The sequence below is a fragment of the Mustela nigripes genome, chromosome 2, assembly GCF_022355385.1.
Source record: "Mustela nigripes isolate SB6536 chromosome 2, MUSNIG.SB6536, whole genome shotgun sequence".
Classification (NCBI taxonomy): Eukaryota; Metazoa; Chordata; class Mammalia; order Carnivora; family Mustelidae; genus Mustela; species Mustela nigripes.
This window is the reverse complement of record NC_081558.1, coordinates 108888069-108909298: the sequence shown is the minus strand read 5'-3', so window position 1 is coordinate 108909298 and position 21230 is coordinate 108888069. Positions and strand designations below refer to the sequence as shown.

At 41.3% G+C, this 21230-nt stretch overlaps 1 protein-coding gene across 12 annotated transcripts in view; it reads left to right on the top strand.

Annotated features, from left to right (window-relative positions):
• The window catches only part of LPP (LIM domain containing preferred translocation partner in lipoma), a 662033-nt gene that overhangs the window by 619535 nt on the left and 21268 nt on the right, over positions 1-21230 (top strand). For all 12 annotated transcript variants that reach the window (XM_059391302.1, XM_059391292.1, XM_059391291.1 and 9 more), the window contains one exon: positions 17789-17967. In XM_059391302.1, the coding sequence (XP_059247285.1) occupies positions 17789-17967 (179 nt within the window). The remainder of the gene's footprint in view (positions 1-17788; positions 17968-21230) is intronic.

Below are 21230 nucleotides of genomic sequence, written 5' to 3'. Positions count from 1 at the left end.
AACTGAACTTACTGGTTTGAGGTAAAGGACAGGAGGGATTTTATTTTATAAAATATGATCATTAATATGAAAACCCTGAATTATCTGGAACCCTGACCCAAATCTGATAAGACAGAGTATAAGCAAGACAAAAGTCAAATCTTATTCTTAGCTTAAAGAACTAACTATACAAGTATACATGAGGGTCATTTAATTTAACAGATGTTCATGTAAAAAACTAGAGACTTAGAGGGGAGACCATGTGACCCCAAGATGAGTAATAATGAATAGGACCACATGAAAGTAAACATAGTCTTCCCCCGCACCCGTATAAAGATGAGTGTGCAAAACAGGGAATGCAGTAGTCCTTGGTGGGATGTGTTCCTTTCCAGGCCCCACACATCGAAGGCAACCTGGCAAACTAGAACTTGTGCAGAGAATGATGAATAGGAGGACAAGATGATGAAATCATGTGCCATAAAAAACTGAGGGAATCCAAGTATTTATCCCGATAAAAATGGCACATGTCCAAATGACACATGTCCTCCCAGACCTCACCTGTCTGTAGTGGACTACCAGAGTCACACTGGAAAAAGAGCATGTGGCATGGGATATAGGTTGGCGTCGTGGTCCTTGAAAAGCGCACTTTGTGACAGCATTTTCCACAGCATAGAAAACACTGTATGGGGGTCCCTGCTATGATGAAGATATGAGCAGTGCTGGGAAGAAACCAACATGGAGGGAAATGATTAATAAAGGAGGCAACAGTCACATGCCCATGGCCCTGAATGTTGAGCCATCTCACTTGTAAAGAAGAATGTTCAAGGCGGGGGCACGAGCGTAGGCATAGGCATAGGCATGCAAGAACAAGGAGCATGAAGTTGGGTTGAACAAAAGCTTGGGTTGACAGGAATGAAGACTGCCTTGGGGGAATGGCAGGATAGGTACCTGGAAAGGGGAGGTGAGACAATATCCTGAAGGGTCTCCAGTGTCGAGCCAGAGAGTCTGGCGCTGGGGTATGGTCACTGGCTTTAGAGCCCCGCCTATAGAATGATCCTCTAGTGCAATCTCTTCCATCTACATTATTTCCTGTCTTTGATAGTAAACATATCATCTCTGTTAAAGTTTGCTTCCTAGCTTAAACTGAACGCAGACTCTAAACCATCATATCACTTTCCATTTTTTTTTCCCCCACCACAAACAACTCTAGGATGGCATGCATTTGAACAAACCAAAAGTGATTTCGCTCTTCTAATTTTCAGAGCTTTTGGCTGGATGCAGAGTGAGAAATTCATACCTTTTTCAAGTAGCGTGGGTTCTTTTTTCCCAATTCCTCCCCTCCATCTGGTTCTCTGGAGGTCTTGGAATCCAGGAAAGTGTTAGTTCACTGTGCTGAAATCCAAAAAAGACTGCTAAACTGTGAAAGAAAATTTGCATTCCAGAGACACTGGAAGAGTTAGTCCCCCGCCCTTTTGCAGCAGCGAAGAGAAAACATCTGTATTTTCTGTCCCCTTTGTCTTTCAGGAGTTACAGAATGGAAAACCCTGTGCTCTTGTCTGTGCCTTTCATACCTCCTTAATGTAAACCACTTTGGCCTCCTTGGGGATAGAGAGAGGAACCAAAACATGGAATTATTTTATTTCTGGTGTCAGAAAATATTACAGCCAAGATACAGTTTAAGGGAAGTAAATCACTGTGCCGACTTCCCTTTGTGCTCTTCAGGAGGCTGTGTTCTCGTGAATGGGTTCCAGAGCCAGGCGTTTGAAGTTCACGTCAACAGTGCTCTGCTCCGAAGGAAACTACACAGTCGCAACCATGATGTTGGCATGTCATTAATGGCCTTTCTAAGCGACGGTGCTGTCTTTTGTCTTCCATCGGCAGAAGTGTAATTAGAAGGGCTTGTTTTCAACAGAAGCCAAATCATTGCCAAATTTGTTCAACTGATCTCTAGAGGATCGAAGTTAGCTTATGGCCCTCTGGCTGTTCTCTTTGCCACTCCCAAGAGTTAGAGGCTTAAAGTTTTCCCTTTCTTTTGAAAGAGGATCAAGTTTGGTTCAAACAAGCTTTTCTGTCATCCCCAGGAGTACAAGGATAGACCTTCTGTGACCCCAGTTGTTTGGCTCAGACCACTTGTGGCTTGTTATAATTTAGGAAGTAATTGCAATTCATAAAGCCAGGTAGAAAATAAACATCTTGGCAGAGCTGAGTTTCAGGCAACTCTGAAAGGAGGCAGCACGTGAGCAGAATGGTATTGGGAACATTTCTAGTCTCTGCTTGCAGATCCCAACTCTAATGGATGATTCACAATGGATTTAATTCTGACCTGAATTGTGCAGGCAGGCAGTCATTATTATGTATGCATGTGGCTGAAAATATCATTACTTAAACCCCTGGTTTTAGGTTTGGCCCCTAGATGGGTCAGTTACCCACAGTTGACAAATGCTGCAAGTTAAAGAGATTGTCCTACCAGTGTTGTATAATTAACGTCAGATCATATGGGGTTTTTTAAGTGGAAATTGTAGCACTATTTTTTTTTTTTTAGAGAAATACTTTTGCTGAGATTGACTCAAAGAACCAAGAGTTGGAAGAGACCTTAGATAATAGATTAATGTCATTTACTTCTTTCATTCAACCAACATATTTTAGGTGGTTGGTGTGTGTTCAGCACTGCTCCAAGACCGTGAATGTTGTTGTGTCTCAAAGACACTTGTGGGGAAATGAACAATAAGTGTGTCAGCAACTAGATGCTGGGGGTGGTATCAGGCAGTGATAAGGGTATAAAGAAAGTAGAAAGGCAATGAGATAGAGTCTGGCTCAGGAGAGGGGGCTACAAATAGGGTGGTGATGGAAGGCCATCTGAAGATGGTTATGGAATTTCGGGTAGGTCTATGGAAGTCAGTGCTATTGGATGAATCTTTGGAATATTCCTTCCGAACCACTGATTCATTTCCTTAATTAAATATTTATTGAGCTTCTACTGTGTGCCAGCCATTTTGCAGTGAACTGGGGCTGAAGCAGTGAATAAGACAAAGAGTGCTGCCCTGCTGAAACTTCTCTTGGGTCCTCAAACCAATCACAGAGCTTCAGGAGACCAAGAGGTCTCCCTAATAAAGACTCTTATCTTAAAGGTATAGGAATTTAGGCTAACAGAAGAAAATCCTTTCCACAAGCCTCACTGCCAGTGGCTAGGCTTCCAAAACTAGGCACAGCCTATGCCTTGGGGTCATTTATATGTCACCATATTGTGCAGGGGTTCCATAAACATCTACTTCAATAGTCCTAGTTTCAAATAGTGCTCGGGTTAGTGTTGTGATCTAGAATGAAATTGTTTTCCCCATGGAGGCCTCCTGTCCACTGTAAATTGAGGGTAGTCAAGATGGCGCCTCACAGGGGCTTAGTTGAAGAGCCTGTGACAAACTACGCCATACATGAGACTTGTGCATGCACACTCGAAATATATAATATGTACCTGTTCCGGCACTTATTAGGTGTCCCACATATGTAAATGAAAGAAAAATAGAACAACACAAAATGTCTGTTGAAAACAAAAGAAAAAAGGAAAAAAAAGCACACTGGATTTTCCAAAACACAGTATGTGGGATTAAGGATGTCTACGTCTACATCTCATATTGTCTTCTCTCTGTAGTAAGAGCAATGGAAAGTAGGCTCCGTTGACTAGTCAGAGACTAAAGAGCCAATAATTCTGGTCAGTCCTCACACAGAACAGTAATTTTGCCTGGAGAAAAGAACTTTATAACAATATCTTTACATCTCTTTACATTCTTTTTTAATTTTTTTTTTTAATTTTAATCCCAACAGAGTTAACATGCAGTGCTATATTAGTTTCAGGTGTACAGTACTGTGATCTGACAGTTCTGTACAGTACTCAGTGCTCATCATGGTAAGTGCCCTCTTTAATCCCCATCACCTGTGTCCCCCATCCCTTGACCCATGTCCGTTCTGGTAACTCTCAGTATAGTTTGTTCTCTATAGTTAATCTTGACATTCTTAAGAGTGCATTTTACATGTCTTATCTCATTTAATTACCAAGATTCTTTAAGATAGACCAATAATCAGTATCCCATTCTAATAGATGAAAAATTGACACTCAGATGGAGTTTTGTTCAAGAAACTGTGAAATTCCAGTTACTAAGGAAATTGACTACCTCGGTGGAACCTATCTGAGTTCCATGCATAACCTCTATTTACAAGTTGCAAGTAGCAGGAATTATGAAAAGTTAACCTAAGTCATCATGCCATGGCCTAGAACAGGATTAGCCCTCCGAGTCATTGGCCAGAGGGCCCCCATTCTTACCAATGTGAGATGACCACATTTTGACAATGGCGAAAATTCAAGTTATGTCATATACTCTGCTAATGATTTTTCATTTGGATTTAAGTAATTTTGTCAATAGCTAACCAATATTAGTTTTCATGTTCTTATTGCTAACAAGGGCCAGAACACCAAAGACAAGTTTTGGTACTCCAAAACGTTCCCCCACGAGGTCTGGGAAAGAGTACCATACAGAACTAGGGCAACTGGGCCCTGAACTCAGCTCTTTCCTTAGTTTACAACGTTAGGCATTTGGCTTCCTTGAATGCAGTGTCCTACTGTCTGAGGGGAGAGAGTGGAATGAGATGATTTTCATAATTTTTTTCAAGCCCAAGCAAACTATGTACTTAAAAAGGCTGTGGTACAGCAGTTTGCTAGAGAGTTGCAACTGTATTCAGTGTAATTGGCATTACATGAACTAGATAGAGATACTTAGGAGAAAATCAGGGGACAGTGTGAAGTAGAAGAATGAGCAACTTTATCTTTGAACTTAGAGGATCTTAGTTCAAATTCAAGCACATTAATAGTCATGCAGCAAATAACCAAATCAAGAGTTCTACCATTCTACCCTCTAACACATACTTTGTAAACTTTGAAAACTCAACCCAGGCAAGCTGTCAGTTTTTGTTTGGGGAGTGTAAAATAACTCTTAACTTTTAAGAAGGACTGAGAAATGTATAGGTTTGAGGTATAATAATGCTTACATAGAAGTAAGAATAATGTTCCCACAAAGTTCCTAGGAAGCAGGGGAACAATCTCTTAGGAATCTAGAAGCTTATTTGATATTACATTATTGAGTTGTCCCAGAGTGTCATACACAGGATTCCTTAAATAATCCATATTTTTAAAGTAGAGATATGAAATTCTTTTATAATGTATAGAAGAATTGATGGTGAAGGACAAGTTAGAAAAAAAATTGAAATGTAGTGCTTAGATATGGTAATTCAGCTAAGTGATCAAAGCATGCCTTAGAATCTGTAAGGAGGATGAACACAAAACTCATTAGAATATAGCAGGCACTGGACACTTCCTTTCATACATGGATCTCACTTGGTGCTCCCAGAACCGCACTGTAGACACTTTCCCTCTTAAGTAGAGGAGGAAACAGAAGGCCAACAAGGTCAGGACCACTGCCTGGTCTTCCCAGCCCAGGTTTCTCAAATCTTCACCACTTCTCTCACTGCATATGACAGACTCTGTGTTCTGACTCTCTGTTCTGGTTCCTGAGATGACAAGTCCCGACAGACTGTACCTTGAAGGTGCTGTAAAGGCAAATCTGTGATCTGACTTGGCTGGGAAGGAAAGGAATTCTGTTCTTTTTTACCCCCCTCTCACAATAGTCTCCAAGGAGTGCCGTGTGATCTTTTAATTTTGCTCCTGGCATGAAGGTCTGGCACACTCATCAGGGCTCCGCCCCCTCTGCCTTCATCCTACGCCTCCAGGGTTATGAGACATTCAAGCCAAGTGTTTAGGGAAAGCTAGCGTACTACAAGAGCTGCGCAGCTGAAGGTAAAATACCACATCTCTAGGCCTTGAGGTATAGATAAACTAAATGTCCTTTAATGGGACTTTTTTTTTTTTTTTTTAATTTCCTAAAGCTCATATCATCATCCCAAAGTGAATGCTTCAGAATAAGCAACAGGGCTTTATTTACTTTGTGGAGATGTGACTTGTGGCTCAGGGCAAAACTGAGTAAAGTGACTTAATTGTTCTGATCTTTTTGTCCTTTCTGTCAGCCCTTTTTCTTGTGTGAGGACATACTTAATTTTAAATCCAGTTTATTTAGTCCAAATACACACAGAAAACTTTGTAAGAATTTATTTTCTAAATTCTAAATGAATAGTCCTGCATGTCCTTTATTGATGTTAGTCTGACACAGATTTTGGTGTCTGACAGGGTTGAGTTTTCCTTCACCAGTGCTGCTCAATACACTGGGTCTGTCACAAACTCTTCCTGGGAAATGAATTTCATTTCCGTGGAGGCAGACCTGGGACTTAGATAATGAAGACTTTCCTTATAACACAACTTTAATTCCAAAGAGTGTTATAGTGGCTTTTTTTTTTTCAAGAGCCAACTCAAATCCCACCCAGTTGGGTTCCCAGCATCACCCACCACCATCATGCTGCCTTTTCCTTCACCACTCAGAAGTAATTACTCTCTCCTCTGTGTTTCCATCACACATTACTCATTCCTCCATAATAGCAATGTGTTCTGCCCTTTGCCTTTAGTCAGTTATTTATAGAAGTGTCTGCTCCTCCCACCACATTGGGAACCTCTGAGGGCAGGGATGGTATCTTTGTTCTCTCTGCTTCTGTACCTGCCAGGATGCTGAACATTTTGTTCCCCTCTTTAGGCTTTCTGCAATGCTAAATTAAGTGGGAAGGCTGGCTGCTCTGCTCATCAGAAAATCATACAAGAAGTTTCTTTAAAGGGGATTGATAGGAAAGCTGAGGTAATACTGGCACTGGGTGCACAGAGTTGTGCTCAAAAAAATTAGCGGAAATGGACAAAAAATAAGAAGGTTGAGTTCTTTTACTAAATTTCCAGCTCCATGTTTCATAGTTGTCACTTCTGTGTGTGTGTGTGTGTGTGTGTAGTAACCTCAAAAGAAAACACATTATAGGGGTTTTATGCCATCTAATAAATTGACTTGGGAGTTTTTCTGTCTTTAAAAATTAGAATTCTCATCTATAGAATAGGAATGTTGATTCTGATTCAAAAATCACAGTCAAAGACATCGGATGACACTGGTCTTAGCATTATTATTCTCAATCTGTTTCTAAGCACATATTAGATACAGATACAGAATTAGATTAAAACATAGATATAGGTGGGGGCACCTGGATGGCTCAGTCAGTTAAGGGTCCTACTCTTGGTTTCAGCCCAGGTTATGATTTCAGCAGTCATGAAATTGAACCCCACACTGGGCTCCACACTGCACGTGGAGTCTGCTTGAGATTCTCTCCCTCTCCTATGCCCCTCCTGCTCGTGCGCCACCCCCAAAATAATAAATAAATCTTTACCCAAAGAAAAAATAAAAAAGATATACATATAGGTGAAGGATACTTGGAAAGTCAAAAACCTCCCCACTGGGAGGCAGAACCGTAGGGAAGTGTTGTACTGTAGCCTATTAGGAGAACTACCAAGGTAACATGATATCTTCATTTACTGGGAAACCCAGAACACTGCCATCATTTGGGAAGTCTTCCTGATTATCAACATCAAGAAAAAATTAAAGGTGCTCCTGGGTGGCTCCAGTGGGTTAAAGCCTCTGCCTTCAGCTCAGGTCATGATCCCAGGGTCCTGGGATCGAGCCCCACATCGGGCTCTCTGCTCAGCGGGGAGCCTGCTTCCCTTCCTCTCTCTTTGCCTGCCTCTCTGCCTACTTGTGATCTCTGTATGTCAAATAAATGAATATTTAAAAAAAATAAAAAATTAAAGTACACAATTAAGGTAGGGAATATAATTCTTGGAGTTTCAGTAGTATCACTCTGGCATTTCCGCGGAGATGTGCTGAGTCATAGCCCTCTTCTCCCCTTACTACACCATACCACTATCCCATTGAGAACAGCAACACTTCTGCTGTGCTTCATGACCTTCTTTACATCATGGCCTATGGGGGAAAGTATGGTATTCAGTCAGCATACTGGCATTGGTGGATGGGGCTTCTCCTAACCCAAGATGACCACTCAGGAACTATGGAAGCCCCTGACCCTGTCACCCCCCTAAATGTGGTACCCTTGGAAGCCAATGAGGCACCCTGTGTCTTAGCCTGCCTACTGATAATTGTTTTGCATCGTTAAATAGTATCCTTTTATTTTATGTAAAGTACATATCTAGAGTGTATTGAGTCATCATCTCACCAGTATTTGGGGAGCAGCAATTTTATGCAAGGATACTGTTGTAGATGCTGGGGATGCAACAGTGAGTTTACTGTCTTACCCTATGGGAACCAATGAAGTTGGCAAGAGACAAACTGTGTTAAGATCTTGACATATTTCCTCTCTTTCTGTGTATGTGGGTAACGTTTAAGTAACCTGCCTGAATGCCTTTTATTTGTGATACAGAATGTGTCTTCTGAAATATGAACTACATATAGTGTGTTGGGGCAGGGATTAGCTACTGGAGGGAGAATTAGGAGACCAGTCTTCTAACCCCAAATCTACTACTAGGTGTTTCCCTCTCTGTGCCTTGGTGTCTAGAATCGGATAGTTGGACTAGAATCGTGGTTTTTAAACTGCACAGTGTGGAACCCCCACAGGCACGATCCTTTCCTGTTCTTCATCCAGAAGGGATCTGGGACTGTTCTGGGTGTGCTTCCCTGGTAACTGTTGCCTGGAGTGATGGATTATGGGAGAGGCAGGCAAGAGAGGGGAGTTCAAACTCCTGGGCAAGAGTCACCTCTAAAGGCCTAGTATCTTTGAACTCTTCTTTTTCCTTGTTATTCTTATCCCAACGAGACCAAAAGTGTATCTAGAAATGAGATATCACCCTCATTTTTTTCCAAGAGTCTTTTCTGTTTCAAAACTGCTTTTGTACCTAAAAAAACAATAAAGATTGAATATAAGATCACATTTTAATTTTATGAAATGAAAATTTTAACATTTCTAAATGGCAACACTTTAGTCTTCCGAACCTTCCAATAGTTATGTGCCTTGATTTGAAATACTCACCATTGAACATGTGTACACACCTATGCAATATGTAAATTTTAGAACTATTTTCCCTATCATCTAACTAGTAGCTAATGCTCCTGTTACCTATATGCTTCATTTATATTCAGATGATTCTTCTAGCTCTTCTGCCTGTGAATTAGACAAGTTATTTATACAGTACCCAAGGATAGAAAAGATACAACCAGATTGTATCTCTAATTTAAAAACAGTTACATTTGGGAGTTTCGTGTACAAGATTTTGTTTGTGACTTTTATTTTTATTTTCACTTAACTTCTTGCTTTTAAGCACAATTGTATTGCCATCACTTGAGCAAAGTTTATAAGCTGTGCCTTTTGGTAGCTTTCTTGTTTTCTTCTGCTACTCTCACATCTCCCTTTAACCATACCTTCATTGGAGTAACTGCCTAAGACATTTTCTAAAGACTCTAAAAAAAAACCTCAAACAGTACCTAGAATTTTTGAAAAAGCAAAGAAACCTAGACTCTCCATTCAGCTTCAGCTGTAAGGTGCTTCATAACTGGTCAGCAGTTGCCGACGGTGCATCAGGAAATATCAAGGTCCCGGGCAAGGATGGTTATGGTGTGGATGTGGTAGTACATGGCTCGGATCCTTCTTCAGGACTGAGGCTTTCCTTCCCCACTGCTAACCGTTGGTTGCGGAGTTCCTTCTCTGATAACTTGGAGGGAACCCCTTCACCCAAGATCACTCCTCCTCCTCGAGAGTCTCCAGTATCCATTGACTGGTAGATGCAGGGGGTATAAAGGTCCTACCCTCTTGCGTCAAGGAAGGACAAATGTGCAGAACCATCCTAACTCCAGAGTTCTCCAGGGAACTATGAGATGCCTTTGCTGTGACTGCATCGCAGTCCAGCTTCTTCCTCTGCTCAGGGGCTTCCTGCACTCTCCTACAGGTGCTGATCTCAAAGACACTCCTCACTAATTTCCCATGTGTAAATCTCTGTTTCAGAATCTATTTCCTAGGAAGCTCTACCTAGGACTGTGGCTCTGTGCAGTGAGAGTAGGATGCTCACAGTTTGGTAGCAGAGGTTGACATGAATGATGAATCCGAGTACATTATATGGGTGTCATCAGAGAAGCATCATGTAGTCCTATGGGAGTAGAAGTGACTTATTTTGCTCAGGGTACAGCAGAGGGAGAATAAGAAGTGTTTTGCAGAGGAGGTGACATTTGAGCTTAACTTTGAAGAATGAATAAGTATTCTTTAGGCAAAGAAGGATGTGCGCTGTTCTGGGCTTGTGAAAGAACACAGCTTATTAAAGAAGTGGCAAAAAACTCGGAGTGGCAGCTGGAAGGTGGGGTCCATTAGAGAGAGAAGCTGAGATGGATCCAGAGCCAGGTCATAAAACACTCTATGGATCTGGATGGCTCTTAAGCTGGAGTATGTTCTTCCTTCCTAAACCCCCGCCCAGTCCGCCGTGACACCCCTACACCACACACAAGATGCATCGAGTAGACATACTTACAGATGTCCTTCTTTCACTTATTTGCTTGGAGACATATTTCTTTTTCTGTTTCCTTAAAAACTGTTTTATTTATTAGCCATTTCATCTTAACTGACTTTAGAAAAGCCTTGTGTTTATGCAGAGAGGGCATCTTTTGGTTTGGTTATAAAATAACCTATAAGAAGACACAAAGATCTTTCTCTGTCATGTTTGAAATTTTACCACTAGTCATTTCAAGTGGTTAAGACATAGTAAAGATTTTATACAGTCCAGGTTTCTAACACATGAACCCTCCTTCCAAACTTCAGACCAGAGGTCACCCAGTTGTTTCTAGTATACCTCTAGTAATGGAAACGTTGTTCTTTCCCTGCTGTTGTTAATTCTGATCTATCACAGAGCAATACAATTGTAGTTAGAATTAATCATTGTTTTGCAGTTGAGAAAACTGAGGTCTAGGGAGAAGAAAAGATTTACCCAAGGACCCATAGAGTGGATGTTAATGAATGGTCCATATTCTTCATCTAGCAGCTTTCCCTCCCTATGGCAACACAATTAATTCATCAGATCCATATCTGAGTGAGGGAGGAATCTGGGGTACTTGTCTCTCCTCTGTCCCTAATGAACTCCGTGACTCACATCCAACTGTATTAGTGCTCTGGGTCTGTTTTTCACCTGTGAAATCAGAGACCTAGACTAGAGGAATTCCTTATTCCTTCCTCTCTAACATTGTGAAAGTCCTTTACTATCTACCTATCTATTTATTAGAGAGTGCATCTATTTTTTTTTTAATTTAAATTCAATGGGGGCACACCTAGGTGGTTTAGTCAGTTAAGTGTCCAACTCTTAGTTTTGGCTCAGGTCATGATCTTTCAGGTCTTGTGTTCAAGCCCAGCATCCCACGTCCAGCTCCACGCTCAGCAGGAGGTCTGCTGGAGAGTCTCCCTCTGTCCCTACCCCCACTTGCTTGCTCGCTCTCTTTCTTCTGTAATAAATAAATAAATAAATATATCTTTAAATTTAATTTAGTTAACATACAGTGTTTTCTTTGTTTCAGGGGTAGAATTTAATGATTCGCCAGTTGCATATAACAACCAGTGCTCATTACATCACGGGCCCTCCTTAATGATCATCACCCAGTTACCCCATCTCCTTACCCCACTCCCCTCCAGGAACCCTCAGTTTGTTTCCTAAAGTTAAGAGTCTCTGCGGTTTGTCTCCATCTCTGATTTCATCTCACTTTGTTTTTCCTTCCCATCCCCTATATTCTTCTGTTTTGTTTCTGAAATTCCACATATGAGTGAAGTCATGTGGTATTTGTCTTTCTCTGACTGATTTATTTTGCTTAGCATAATACCTTCTACTTCTATCCACATCATTGTAAATGGCAAGAGTTCATTCTTTTTGAGGGCTGAGTAATATTCCATTGTATATATGTATATATATGTATATAATACACATATATGTGTCTATGTATATACCACATCTTCTTTATCCATTCATCTGTCAATGGACATCTGGGTTCTTTTCATATTTTGGCTATTGTAGCCATTGCTGACATAAACATTGGGGTGCATGTGCCCCTTTGAATCACTATGTTCATAACCTTTGGATTATTATTATTATTATTATTGTTATTAAGTATAGCTGATATACAATGGTATATTAGTTTCATGTGCACAACATAATGATTCAAACTTCCAGTTATAAATAAGTCATGGAGATGAAAAGTACAACCCAGGAAATAGAATCAATAGTACTGTAATAACTTTGTATGATGACAGATGATAACTACACTTAACATGATAAGGGTAAAGAGTCTTTACGCTTCCTCAAAGAGAAGATGTGTCTATGGCTTCTAGTGGACCAGCTAGAGACTGAAAGGAGAAAGGTTCAGTAAAGGGAACTGGCTAGAGACGTTTTATATGTCCTCCTCCACCATTTGCTAGCCCAAGCTTCCAGTCAGCCATATTCCTAAAACCTTCATTTTCTGATTTGCAGGCGTATTATAGTTGTCTCACTTTAGGTATCTTTTACACTGCTCTTCCTTTGTAGCATAAACATGCAGATTACCTGTCCTTTAAACAATGCTTCCAGAGACCATAAAGTCTTTCCTTAGAAACTGGCTCACCCTTATATGCTGCTGCTGGTATTGAATAAATGGGCTAAATCTTGCAGCCAGGCCTCAGTGCGAACAAAAACATTCGCTGGTCAAACACTCTCTGGTTTGTTCTCTTCCATTACAGGGCTGCCTTAAAAAAAAAAAAAAATGGTTAAAAGCCACAAAGAGCAAAACACAAGCTCTGGGAAGACAGTTTGCAGCCACATCAGCTCAGATCACCAGGACAGAGAAAAAGCAGGGCCCTCATTGTCCAGAGGGTCATTTTCTCCAGACTTTCGTCTTATGTTCTTCTGCTATTTTAATTTCACCACTTCAAAATGGGGAGAAAATAGGTTAATAGTTTCCATGAGTTTAGACTGTGACCAGAGGCATACTAAGCAATTTCAGAACCTCTAGCAACCACAGCTTTGAGGAGAAGATGGTGATGAATTTACCAATTCATTTTGGGATGGATTCCAGAGTCAGGAGAGTCAAACCGGTCCAGTAATGCCCGGGTAGGATGTAAATAATACTCCTTCATTCATTCTTTTTGCACACATTCATCCTAGGGTTAGTTTTGTTCCAGGTAGGATACTGGGTGTTAATATGAGACTGCAAAATACATTCTTAAGACATGGTCTCCGAGGCCTGCATTACTCTGATACCAAAACCAGATGAAGACACCCTCCCCCCAAAAAGGAAACTACAGACCAATATCACTGATGAACACAAATGTAAAAATCCTCAACAAAACATTAGCAAATTAAATCCAACAATACATGAAAAAAAAAATCATGACTATGATCAAGTGGAATTTATTCCTGGGTTTCAAGGGTGTTTCAGTATTCACAAATCAATCAATGTGATATAGCACATCAACAAGAAAAAGGTTAAAAACTATATAGTCATTTTGATAGATGCAGAAAAAGCATTTGATAAAGTACAACATTCATGATAAACACCTTCAAAAAAGTTGGCTTAGAGGGGACATACCTCAATATAGTAAAGGCCATAGATGAAAAACCCACAGCTAACATCATACTGAATGGTAAAAAACAAAAACAAACAAACAAACAAAAGAAAACCTGAGAATTTTCCCCTAAGATCAGGAACAAGACTACAATGTCTACTTTCACCACTTTTATTCAACATAGTACTAGAAGTTCTAGTAACAGCACTCAGACAAGAAAAAGTAAAGACATCCAAATTGGTAAGGAAGAAGTAAAACCTTGACAACTTGCAGATGACATGGTACTACATACATATAAAACCCTAAAGACTCCACCAAAACACTACTGGAACTGAAAAATAAATTCCATAAGGCCACAGGGTGCAAAATCAATATGCAGAAATCCATTGCATTTCTAGATACTAATAAGGAAGGGACAGAAAGAGAAATTAAGAAAGCAACCCATTTACAATTACACCAAAAATAATGAAATACCTAATAATAAACTTAACCAAGGAGAAAAAAACCTGTACTCTGTAAACTACATCGCTGATGAAAGAAACTCAAGATAACACAAATAGAAAGATATTCCATGTTCATGGGTTGAAAAAACAAATATTGTTAAAATGTCTATAGTACCGAAAGCAATCTACAGATTTAATACAATCCCTATCCAAATACTAACAGCATTTTTCACAGAAATAGAATAAAAAATTCTAAAATTTGTATGGAACCACAGAATACCCCAAACAGCAACAGCAGTCTCGAGAAAGAAAAAACTAAGCTGAAGTTATCACAATTCCAGATTTCAAATTATACCACAGAGCTGTAGTCATCAGAACAGTATGGTACGGCACAAAACATAGACACATAGATCAGTGAAACAGGATAGAAAGCCCAGAGACAAAGCCACAAGTACACGGTCAATTAATCTTTGACAAATAGGCGGGAACATGTCGTGGGAAAGTCTCTTCAAAGTCTCTTCAAAGGCAGGAATATGCAGTGGGAAAAGTCTCATCAAAAATTCTCTTCAAATGGTATTGGGAAAATTGCTACATGCAAAAGAATGAAACTAGACCACTTTTTTACACAATACACAAAAATACACTCAAAATCGATTAAAGACCTTAATGTGAGACCTGAAACCATAAAAATCCTAGAAGAGAGCATAGGCAGTAATTCCTCGGATATTGGCCATACCAATATTTTTCTAGATGTGTCTCCTGAGGCAAGGGAAATAAAAGCAAAAATAAGCTATTGGGACTATATCACAATAAAAAGCTTCTGCACAGCGAAGGAAACAATCAACAAAACTAAAAGACAACCTACTAAATATGAGAAGATATTTGCAAATGAACATATCCAATAAAGGGTTAGTATCCAATATACAAAGTATACAATCCAACACACACACAAATGCACACACACACTAATCCAATTAATAAATGGGCAGAAGGCAAGAACAGACATTGCTCCAAAGAATATATCCAGATGGCCAACAGAAAAGATACTCAACATCACTTACCATCAGGGAAATGCAATTCTAAATTGTTGTCAGGTTGGCTAAAAATCAAAAACACAAAAAACAACACGCATTGGCAAAGATTTGGAGAAAAGGGGACCCTTGTGCATTATTGGTTATAATGCAAACAGGTGTGGCCACTACTGAAAATAGTAGAGATGGTCCTCAAAAAGTTAAAAATAAGAACTGTCCTGAAATCCAGTGACACACTACTGAGTTTTTACCCCCCCAAATACAAAAATACCAGTTTGAAAGGATATATGATTCCACATGTTTTTTGCAGCATTGTTTGCAACGGCCAAGTCCACCAATAGATGAATGGATAAAAAAGATATGGTGTACACACACACACTGGAATATTACTCAGCCACAAAGAAAGGAATGAAATCTTGCCATTTGTAACAACATAGATGAAGCTAGAGTGTATAATACTAAGCAACACAAGACAGTGAAAGAATAACAAATACCATATGTGGAATTTAAGAAAGGAAGCGAATGAACAAAGGGAAAGAAAGTAAGAAACCAAGAAACAAGACCCTTAACTCTAGAGAACAGACTGATGGCTACCAGAGGTGAGGTGGGTAGGGGGATGGGTGAAATAGGTGACAGGAATTAAGAATTCACTTATTGGGGCACCTGGGTGGCTCAGTGGGTTAAGCCTCTGCCTTCGGCTCAGGTCATGATCCCAGGGTCCTGGGATCGAGCCCTGCATCGGGCGCTCTGCTCAGCAGGAAGCCCATTTTCTTCTCTCTCTCTGCCTGCCTCTCTGCCTAATTGTGATCTCTGCCTGTCAAATAAATAAATAAAATCTTAAAAAAAAAAAAAAAAGAATTCCCTTATCATGATGAGCACTGCGTGATATAGAATCACTGTGATAGAATCATTGAATCACTATATTGTACGCCTGAAACTAATATAACACTATGTTAACTACCCTGGAGTTAAAATGTTAAACTTTAAAAAGAAAGACATGGCCCCTTCCCTTAAAGAAATTAGTTTGCACAAATGTGCAAATAACTTTTTTAAGACTTCATTTATCTATTTGTCAGAGAGAGAGACTGAGCAAGCACAAGCAGGGGAGAGCAGCAGGCAGAGGGAGAAGCAAAGGGGAACTCAATCCCCGGACCCTGGTATCATGACCTGAGCCAAGGACAAAAGCTTCACTGACTGAGCCATCCAGGCGCCCCACAAATAATTTTAATACAGCGGACACTGTAATGCTATAAGCAGTTTTAATTAAGTGCTTGGGAAGGATAGAGGAAGAAGGTGTTGATTGCAAATGAAGGCATCCAGGAAGGCTTCACTGGCAAGTTACCTTCTGATCTGTACCTTGAAAGGGCAAAATGACAAACTGTGGTTCATACTTGGCATTAGCCTGTGCACAGATTGAATAAGAGTAGAGCAGTCTGAGACATTAGGAAAACCTGACCCTAGAAACGGAGGTTGGATGTCAGTTGAGGAATGAGGGCTTTTCACATTGTAGAGCCATAGAAGTTTTTGGTAGCAGCCATGTGACTTGGTCACATCTGTGTTTTAGAAAGGAAACCAAAAATCATTTTGGGGATAGGGAGTTCTAGTGTTATAGGAGTTACAGTGTTATAGGAGGAGAGATGCAAACAAGGAAGCAAGCCAGTCAGAGACTGTTGCTGTGGTGGAGACGTCAGCACTGATGCCTACAGGCATTTAAAGGTTCTTGTGGTGAGAGGGCAGTTCCAGTTCTGCATCTTTCTCATCAGACCCCCATCTCAGGTTTATTCTGGATTGTAAACTCCCCATCAGTCCAGACATCTCACTTGGAACATAGCATATTACCTGGGAAACATAGTTGTTTGGTAAGACAGCATGGGATTCTAGGGGAGGATAGAAAGTTAATAGCAAATTTTATCAATCTTTTAGAGTCCTGACTCAATATGTGGTATCCTTTTGTGGGAGCATTTTTGTTTTTCATTTTTAAAGTTCAGCATATTTTTTTAAGCCAGAGAAGTTGACTATCCTAATTCACTTATCATAACAGGAGCCTCTCTAGATTCAACATTTCTATCAAGAGTTCACAACACTGAACTTGGAGGTGGTGTTTGAATCAAGGCTTAAAATAATCAGTAGCCTCATTGATGATGAGCTCTGATGGGGCTCTGCACCCGGCATGCTCTGTATGTCCGTCATCAGGCAGACCACTCTAAAATCTTAAGGTCCTTGGTGACCCTGCCAGGTTTTTGATGACTAATCGGGTTTCAGAATAGTTATGTGTTCTTCCAGAGGAGAACCTGGGTTATGTAGTTCAGGGGTCCAGAAACTGCAGCTGTGAGCTAACTCCAGCCTGCTTTTGTAAATAAAGTTTTATTGGAACACGGTCATGCCCATCTGCTTAGTACTGTTTGCAGCTGCTTTCACCCTATGACAGCAGAACTGAAATGCTGCAGCAAACCCAGAAATACTTACTCTCTGTGCCTTCACAGGAACATTTGCCATCAACCCTGCAGTAGTGGTAGAAAAGGGAGAGAAGTCAGAAGACGTGTGTTCTAAATCCTAGAACCACCTCCCTGCCACCACCTGCCACAATCCTTTGCCACCACCTCCATGCGTGAATTTAAAAAAAGACACTCGATCTATTTCATGTGTTTCCTTGTTACACACTCTGCCTTCTTCCAGGTACTGTGATAGGCACACGAACCAGTGTGTCTGTAAGGTGCTAGTCATGCTATAAGGGACTACATGCATGGAACACAGCAAGTTGCAACCTGACACTGGCTTGTCTCTTTCCCTCCCCAGAATACCCTGGAGCAGTGCAGCGTGTGCTCCAAGCCCATCATGGAGAGGATTCTGCGAGCCACCGGGAAGGCCTATCATCCTCACTGCTTTACCTGTGTGATGTGCCACCGCAGCCTTGATGGGATCCCATTCACCGTGGATGCTGGTGGCCTCATTCACTGCATTGAGGACTTCCACAAGTAGGCGGTCTGCTTTGTTCCCTCGAGCCTGCCAGTCCCCTTTGGAATCTGTTCTCACAGCCTCATGTCGGGGCCATCCGTTCTCTTCTATCAAAACTGCAGAATCCCAGGATTTGGTGGGACCTTAAGAAGGGCTTGTTTATCCCCCTCTCCTAATGCAGGAATGGGTATCAGTTAATCCAGCTGTCCTCCAGCCTTGTTTCTGCCTACAGGCTGCCCTGGGGGCTGATCTGTCACATCTTTGTGCGGCTCTGATACTAAGAACGTTGACTCAGCTGCAGAATATGTGTATTGGAAAGAGGAAGGATCCTAAGGTAGACTTCCCTGGCCTATACATGAGCAAGATGTGTTACAGTGGACAAATTGCTGAATGCCTTGGAGCTTTTCAGTCTGCTCATTAGAACAGAGCCTGTCTTAAAGCTCCCCAGGTGTGACAGTCCAAGGTTCTCTCTAGAGCAGTCCTCTGTATCTTTGCCAGTCTGCAGAGAGGGGGTAATATGGAGAGGGCAATGGACACGGAACAGTTCATTCCCTCTTCCTAGGGCAAGCCCCTCACATTTGGGGGTCATTCTCCTGTCATTAGCAACACATTCACATCGTCCCATAACCTCTTTCCCGACGCAGGCCTTCTCTTCCTCAGGACACTTTCTAATAACATTAATGAATGTGGTCCTGTGGAGTCTTTTGAGGAAGATTAGGAAGTCGACTCTCAAGGTCACGACCACTTACTCATGGGCCTGGAAAAAATGTGTCCTTATTCGGTTTTCTCATTCGTCGGGCCCTCTTTCCTCTGTCATAGCTGGGGTTTTCTTGACAATTGTACAATTTTGTGTTTTGCTTCTGTTTATCTGGCCCCTTTCTTAGTTAGCTGATTGGTTGATGAGATCTATTGCATATATTTAGAAATGATACGAAAGCCACAGTGGAGATCTACAAGCTGCTGGCACAGAGGCTTTCTGGCTTCCTTGCTGGGCAGTCTGGGTCTTTGAGGACAGTCTGAAGCTCTCCCAGAGATAAAGCTCACATGACTCCCCAGTTTGGGTCTCCGTTTTATGACCTCCAGATGTGTAGACTTGCGGGTTAATTTTCATCGCTCTGTTGATTGTCAACAATCAGGAGGTACTTGCCACAGGCAGTCTGGGGACCTGAGACTCCTCTATTTTAAAAGTGAATTTCCTGACCACTTTCCAAGTGGCAAAGAAATTGAAAAACCTCACCAAAAGACGTGAGGCTGAATGAATTAAAAAAAAACCCCAGAGGCAGGAATTCTCAACCTGAATTAGACAAGTAAGGGCTCACTTTGAAAGGGCAGTCACAGCATAAATTGTACTTCACGTTATGGATATTTTTAGCTTGTAATTACACATTTAAAAAAACAAAAAAACCTGCATCTATTTAAGGGAAGTGAAAAGATACCGATGGGGAGTGTGTTTCTGTCACGGTTTCTCTCCTTTCTTAGACGTACCCTAATCCAAGGAGGACGGGTAGATGTAATCAGAGCACACACGTTTCTGTTGCTTAGAAAAGACTGATCTATTACACCCCCCAATTAAAACAGGAAATCAATTCTGACAAATGGAAGTTTATATCTCTGCCATTTGTCTTTCATTTCTAAGAGTGAGGAGCATAATTAGAGACTTGGGTCTGGTGACATACGTGTGTGGGTCTGAACACTCCAGACAAGCAGTCTTAGCAGCTAAAAGGGAAGAACCGTCTCTGAGCCCCCAGCTCCACCGCCAATTCAATGGCATGTTAAGACACAGATTATTTTTTTAAAAAATAATGTTGTCTGGATGATTGGCAGGTATGTAGTGGGGAAAGCTTTTTGATCTTTTCACCATTTCCCAAAGGAAAATTAGAGATACATTTTACAGAACTCTGTGAGCCTTGAAAGTACTAGAACACAAAGCAGCTAAAAGCCCCACCCAGGGCAGGCATTGCCAGGCTAACGAGAGAGTACACTGGGGGATACAACCTCCTTCTGCAGACTGTTTTGGGCGGCCTTGATTCTTGGTCTCACTCTGTGAGCTTTTAGGAGGTATCTTTCAATTCAATTCAACCACGTCTACAAAGAGCCCTCTATGTGCTCAGTGCTAAAGGAGAGAGAGATCCAAGGAGAGAAATTGCAGGGGTAGAAAATGCACAGACACGGAGAGAAAAGCCCCTGTCAGCAAGGAGCTTGCCAGGAGGAGGGGGAGAATAAGCACAGAGTATGTGTGATATCAGGCAGAAGGGGCCAGACACAATGAGACAGGCAGAGGCAGAAGCTTGAGCTGTCAGAGTCAGAGAAGATCACTTGGCCCTGAGATCTAGGGAGGCTTCTGGAAGCAGAATTGGAAGAGCATTTTAAGTGAGAAATGGAGATTCCTGACAGCAGGAACAACTCAGGAATAAAGAAGGGCACAAAGTGAGGAAGGGCTTCTCTAACTCATGGAAGGTTTGCTGGGCTGTAACTAGAGCAGCCTGGGAGTGGAAGTCACTGTGAGATGCAGAAGGCCCATGAGAAGGGATTCATCTCGCCTGCTTAGCATCCTGTCTTCTAAACCAGTGCTTCCCAAATGTTAATGTGCTTACAAGTCACCTAGGGATCTTGTTAAACTGCAAATTCTAATTCAGTAGGTCTGGGGTGGGACCTACAATTCTGCATTTCTGACAAGCTCCCCGGTGGTCTTGGACTGCACGGTGAGTAATAAGCTTCCCAAATACTATTTTTGAGGCCTTGTAAATGGGCCATCCCCTGCATAACTACCTTCAGTCAAGGTTGGCCCAAGTCCTCCATCCTATTAGGTCTACCCACTCTTTTCCCATATGTTATTTCAGATGACTGCTCAAACTAGTTCCCTGGCAAACTGACTGTATCCACCCGCATCCACACACACACACACACACACACACACACACACACACACACTACAGACACCAAACATGCTTTTGCATTTCACTTAAATAGCCATCTTTTAAGCCCCAGCTCATTTACCACCTCCTCTGAGAACAGTTCCCTGACCTCAACCCCCCCATCCCCCTGAATGAATTTATATCTCTCTGTTTATGTTCTGTAGAATTTTGTAAATCGGGTATACCTAATACTTAACCGTAGCCTGGTTAGTAATAAAGAATATACATAAGAATATACATACACACACCCAGTTTTACATATCTTTACCTATTGCATTTTTGCAATATGACAGGATGTATACATCTCGACTAATAGAACAAATGCAGAAATATATAGAACTCCCTCACCAGTAGGACTGCTGGAGCCC